We start from the raw sequence: 6,367 nt of genomic DNA on the forward strand, positions 1-6,367 counted from the left end.
TGTTTTCCTTATATAAATAGGTATTAAGTAAAGTCCTCTTCTGTAGCTGATTTCAAGAATTTGTATAAGTGAAAAGCACAAAATGTACGCAAAGTAGTAAAATGTAGAGCGTCAGGGTATGTGCAAGGTCACACTTGCCTTTGGAGATGTTAAGAATAGTCAGAAATGACAAAATGACCTAGGTTGAAAGAATTGGTTTTTTAAGTTAAGCACTGATCTTTGGTTGATTGATTTCATTTCATATGTTCACATCTTCCATTATTCTGACCATAACGTGACATTATTTATTGACTTCTTTCTATGCACCCAACCACTGTACAGTTCCACATGCCAGGGGAAGAGCTATTCAAATAAATAAATAAATAAAGGCCAAGTCTCCACTCCCCCTCATGGAACTTACAATCTAGAAAGAGAAAGATAATTAAAAAAATAAAATGTCAGCTTGTGATAAAGTCTATGGAGAAAAATCAAAGAAAAATGAAGAGTGTGTGCTATGAGGGATTTTTCTCTGCCCTTCTGATGTATTTTGGTTTCCTCTCTTTTGTATGAGAAGAAATCACAGTGTGATTATAATCTCCATGCTAATATAGCAACATTTGATAACATCTTCTAATAATGAGTAGACCTTCAGTTTTACTTTTGTTGCAGCCTTAAAAGGTCCATTTAAGTTTTTCAGCATGACTTTCTAGAGTTTCTCTGTTCAGTCTACTTTATCACTCATGATTCTCTAGCTTTGCGCAGATGAGTATCCTTTGTCTTTCCAGAACTTTCTTGTCATAATTTTGTTTTAACTTTACTACAGTTCTTACTCATCTTCTCTTGTTTCTCATTGGAAACAAAATGCTTCCAATGCTTAAGGCTTTTTCTGAATTCTGATTTAATTTATTAGTTAGTCTAAAGAATTTAGGATTACGTTATCTGTTTTACAATATTTTCCAAATATTTTTAGATTGTATTACAGCAATGATCACTCATATTTGCTTATATACTTTAAGTTTTCAAGGAAGGCTTTAGTATTTGAGGAAATACATAAATTAGCTCCACTGGCATTTAAACTTTAGTTCTACAATTTTAAAAAAGAACATAATAAATCGGTGATTCTCTACACAAGTGTGCCTTTGAATCACCTAAGGATCTAGTTAAAATACATTGCTTGGGACTCATCCTCAGAGATTTTACTTCTTGTTTGGTCAGTGTCCCAGAAACATGCATTTTAATAAGCATTCCAAATGAGTTTGAAGCAAGTGAATCACATTTGTAACACTGGGTTCAAATATTACACAGAGATGAATTAAAAATCAGGCCACCCAGCTATCAACCCTTGTAAACAGTCATTTACCCTTTATCAGGGGAAAGAAGTGTTATTTACTGGAAGTCTACCATTATCCATGGTCTTTTCAGATAAACTCATTTAATTAACCAACATTCTTGTCACATAAATATTCTAATCATCTCTTTGAAGATGAGAAAATAGATTTAATGATGTTCACTGTACTATTACTCAAAAAGGGCAAATTTTAGTTTCAAATATAAGTCGTCTGTCTCTGGAGCCCTTCTTTCTTCTCTCCCTCCTTCCTTCTCTCTTCATTCTTTCCTTCTCTCTTTCTTTTTTCTCTTTTTCTTTCTTACTATTTGTTAACTTTGGACTTAGTAACTTTAAGCTTCAAGTTCCTCAGCTATAAACGAGAGCAGCAATTGTATCTTCCTCAAGAAGTTGTTAAGAACATGAAATGAAGTAATTATTATTAATGTTATTAACAACATCAGTAATGATTTTTAAAAATTGGTGGGGGAAATCCCTACGTCCCTTGCTATTAAAATGAGACTAATGAATGGAGAAACTGATGTAATCTATAATCATCACCAAACTGGTAGATACACAATGAATGCTGTTTCTCTGGGGAGATTTGTTTACCCATTAAAGTCTCTATGGGATCTCTGGTCTGTTGGGTGAAACTGGGTTTTAATCTGCTTTTGGATCAGATCTGGAATGAAGAGAAAGCATTTTCTGCCTCCAGAATTCATTCAATCTACTACACCAAGACTTTTGGAGGATTTTATTGGAGGCTTAATGTGATCAGCTCTGTTCCCCTCTGACTTGAGACTTTTAGAATCTGCTGCTTCTATAAACTTTGTCCTGACTATGCTGCCATAGCTGACCACATCTGCTTAATATATATCCATATGATAAAAGGTACGTGCTAATAGCGATGTCTCTTTCCATCAATATCAGCTTCAATATCTTTGGGTTTTATTTGGTTTTATTAGGGTTTGAGAGGAAAATAAGATTTCTGAGTCATACAGGATCAAGGAAGCTAAGATACCTAAATGAGCTAAGTGAATTCTCACTATGCTAAACAAATGATCACCACGTGTTCATCTCAGTCTCAGAATTCCGGCCAAAGATCAGTTGACTAGGAGAGAAAGGAAGGAGTGAGTGTGCCCATCATATGACCAAACAAAAATTCTTTAAAAGCCAAGTACTCTGAAGATCAAGTTGAGGATCAAACAATATAGAAAATTCCCAAACGGAGGCGGGAGGGAAGGGATGGTAGGGGAAAAACAAAGGAGGAGGCAACAATGCTTGATAAGAAAAGTACTCATTACCTTGCTCATGTGGTTGTAACCCCTCTGTACAGTATTTTCACAATAAAAAACTTATTTAAAAAAAAAGAAAGAAAGAAAAAAAGAAAATTCCCAAACATCAAATGATTGGGGAAAATTTCTGTCAGGGCAAGATCTTGAGCTGCTCTTTTCTTCTGTGAATTTCTATGGAAACACATTGACTTTCTTTCAACCATAGCTTGTTTTCTTTGTTTTTGGAGACATATTCCATGCTTGTATTTGTTTACCATCTCCTACCTCTGCTGGTTAAAATGGCGAAAACAAACTATTCTAGCTATGGGTTCAGGTAGTTCATGATTTTGCAAATGAGTAGCTGGTCAACTTGACCCAGATGTTTCTGATAGAGGCAGGAATCAACCTTCAGGTGAATGGGTCCTCAAGCGATTCCTTATAGGCCAAACTTAAATCTGTACCTTTAAATCAGGTCTTCTTTGCTTAAGTAATCAATTCCAAACTGTCTTAATGAGTGCCCTGTTTATTGCATTCATTTTTCTAGTACCTCACATTACTATTTCAGTTTGTGTCAACAAAACCATCAACCTCCATCAGACAGTTGTGTCCTCAGCATCAGTGGGCCTGATCAAGGCTGTTGAAGACCCCTCATTATGGAGTTCACCCACCTGCTCCTATGAAAGAATATCAATGACACTTGGATTTGCACCAATGACATGCTTGGGCTTGTTCTGCCCAACTTCATCTGACATTCTTTGGGGCAGTTACTTCTTTCCCCTCCCTTCTCTTCCTGATACTATCTCATTCCGATGGATGCTCTAAATATGATATACAAATGAACAGGACCATCATAGGAGTGGGCATGGTACATTGCTTCCCAAAGGTACTGTGCAAGGATGCACAGTGTTTGGATGCTAGATTAAAGAAGTTGCTTTGAAAATAAGTTTATGTGGAAACAGTACATGCACTAGAAAGGTACTAGCATATCCCTTATTAACCCCCCCCAAAACCCTGTACCTCAAAGAAGTGAAGGAAAATATAGCTACCTAACCACATAGAGATTGATGTTTTACATGTCTAATGACACAATAAAGCCACAGCCTTTTCTTAACAAAAAAAGTGTGAAACCATTCTTTTTCTACTAAAGCCTTTGTCAGATGTTTATAATGTTAATATAAAAATTATTCTAGTCACTATTCTTGTGACTTTTACTGAGGATATTCACCACCTCTCTCCCATAAAAGTGTTTTTTTTTTCCTAGTGTTTCAGAATTTCTTCCATTTCAGGACTTAAAAATCATCCTTCTTTCCCATCTTGATTTTAGCAGGTTCCTCCTTTCAAAATTCAATGAAGCCTATGAATGCAAGTTTTCCAGAGGATTTCCTTCTCCTGGGCTTGACCAAATATCCATGGCTGGATCTTCCTCTCTTCTTTGTCCTCCTGACGTCATACATGTTCACATTGTTGGGAAACTTTGCTATCATCCTGGTCTCTCAACTTGATTCTCAGCTCCAAAGTCCCATGTATTTCTTCCTTACCAGCCTTTCCTTTTTGGATCTCTGTTTCACCACCACAACAGTACCTCAAATGCTGTTTAACTTAGGAGGGCCCAACAAAAAGATCACTTACATAGGCTGCATGGCCCAGGCCTATGTATTTCATTGGCTAGGCTGTACTGAATGTGTCCTGCTTGGCATCATGGCCTTAGATCGCTATGTGGCTGTGTGTAAGCCTCTAAGGTACTCTGTAATCATGGACCAGAAGCTGTGTCTGCAACTGTCCAGCACTGCTTGGCTCATCGGTTTGGCCAATTCACTGCTTCAGTCCACCCTCACAGTCCAACTGCCCCTGTGTGGGAATCGGGTGCTGGATCACTTCTTTTGTGAGCTGCCTGGTCTTATTAAGATGGCTTGTGGGGACACCACTATCAATGAGATTACCTTAGCAGTGGTGGCCACATTCCTGATCATGGGACCCCTGTCCATGATTCTTGTGTCTTACAGTTACATTGCCCGGACTGTGTTTCGAATCCCTTCTGCTGCTGGGAGACTTAAAGCCTTCAATACTTGCTCATCACATTTACTGGTGGTATCTTTGTTTTATGGGCCTGGAATCTACATCTACATGCAGCCTTCTGGGGATGGTCCTCAAGATGTTATCAAGGTCTTGACCCTGTTTTACTGTGTCATTACTCCCATGGCCAACCCATTCATCTACACCCTAAGAAACAAGGAGGTAATAGGAGCTATGCAGAGGCTTCTGAGGAAAGCTATTTCATCTAAGAGACTGAGAAAATGATGCTTGTTTTGAATGAATGAGCTCAAGAGTACCTGAAATACCTTTGTTGTTGTTTGTTGACTTTTTTTGTGAGATGGGGTCTCACTATGTAGACCAATCTATTTTCAAACTAATAATCCAGCTGCTTTTGCCTCTAAAGTGCTAGGATTACAGACATGAACCACATGCTAGGTTGAAATATCCTCTTTTAATACATATTCCATTACAACCTGCTCAAAAGTAAAGTCAAGAAAATTTACTTATGCCTACCAGCTACTTTACAACACACCTAAGAGGTTGTGCGCAAATACTTTTCACCTTTCAGTACAGTATCAGGGAAACATTCAGACCATCTGAAGTTCTGGAATACCCAAATCAGAAGAGTTACCTTGAAAAGTATCTTATTGTATTACAACTCTAAAGACTTAAAAATAATTATGAAGCTGGGTGCTTGTGGCTCACACCCGTAATCCTGGCTACTCAGGTTGCTAAGATCTGAGGATCATGGTTCAAAGCCAGTGTGGGCAGCAAAGTCTGTGAGAGTCTTATCTCCAGCTAATCACCAGAAAACCAGAAGTGGTGATGTGGCTCAGAGTAGAGAACACTAGTCTTGAGTGAAAGAAATCTCTGGGGCAGCACCCAGGCCTTAAGTTCAAGCCCCACGATAAACAAAAATAAAAATAAAAACAAAAATAATTTAAAACTGGATAAAGTTTTCTTTAAAATATGAAACTATTTTCATGAGTTTTTCTGATAGTTTTAAGAATGTATCACATAAAAGGAAATATAAATAGGAAAAGAAAACATAGATTAATTAATGTGAATTCCATAGGATATTGTGAATAACTTTGATCTTTATTTTAATCACAAATTATAATAAATTAAATTTAAATAAAAATGCTGAAGTTCTAAAGTGCTTCCATTAAAAATAAAATATCTTTTTTTTAACACAGTTGTGAAAAAATAGTTTATTTCTGAGAATTCAATACATAGGAAAAAAGTGAAAGACCTCAGGATGAACCACTGCAGGATGATGAAGACATACGTAATAAACTAAACATTAAAAGTGAAGTTTAAATGGACAGGGTAGCATATGCCTGCAATCTCAGCATTAAGGATGCTGAGGAAGGATTGAGAGTTAGAGGCTTGGGTTACCTTGAAACACCAACATAGCCTCAAACAAAAAAGCTTGAAGTTATTGCTTTGAAATGGTAGATGACATCACGTTTGTATGAAATATAGGACTTAACAGTTGTTCTTATTATAAGAAACCATTTAATAAGCAACAGTAAGTACATACTTTGTATGAGAAAGATAGTCAACATATCATTACTTGGCAAAACTGTCAAGCAAAGAAGTTTGTTTTTTAGCTTACAAAGTGGCAGGAGTTCTGAGATCTTTCTGCCAACCCAAGCTAGGAAATATGATCGATGACCATATGGAAGAGGATGGATCTCACAAACTAGTCTTTTAAAAATTGTGAGAAATGCTTTGGCCTATGGAAGTTACTTGA

The 6,367-nt window shown here is 36.8% G+C and overlaps 1 protein-coding gene across 1 annotated transcript; it reads left to right on the forward strand.

Moving 5' to 3' along the window:
* Positions 1–3,927: 3,927 nt before the first annotated feature.
* Positions 3,928–4,875, forward strand: LOC122111230 (olfactory receptor 2B11-like). Its single transcript, XM_042683956.1, has one exon. It carries the CDS (start codon positions 3,934–3,936, stop codon positions 4,873–4,875), a length of 942 nt encoding a protein of 313 aa, XP_042539890.1. The 5' UTR covers positions 3,928–3,933.
* Positions 4,876–6,367: the final 1,492 nt, after the last annotated feature.

Source organism: Dipodomys spectabilis, unplaced genomic scaffold (assembly GCF_019054845.1).
Source record: "Dipodomys spectabilis isolate Male_0828 unplaced genomic scaffold, ASM1905484v1 ptg000085l, whole genome shotgun sequence".
NCBI classification, from domain to species: domain Eukaryota; kingdom Metazoa; phylum Chordata; class Mammalia; order Rodentia; family Heteromyidae; genus Dipodomys; species Dipodomys spectabilis.

Coding starts and splice junctions, on each gene's coding strand:
- LOC122111230 (XM_042683956.1), top strand. CDS start 3,934: ATGAATGCAAGTTTTCCAGAGGATTTCCTTCTCCTGGGCTTGACCAAA.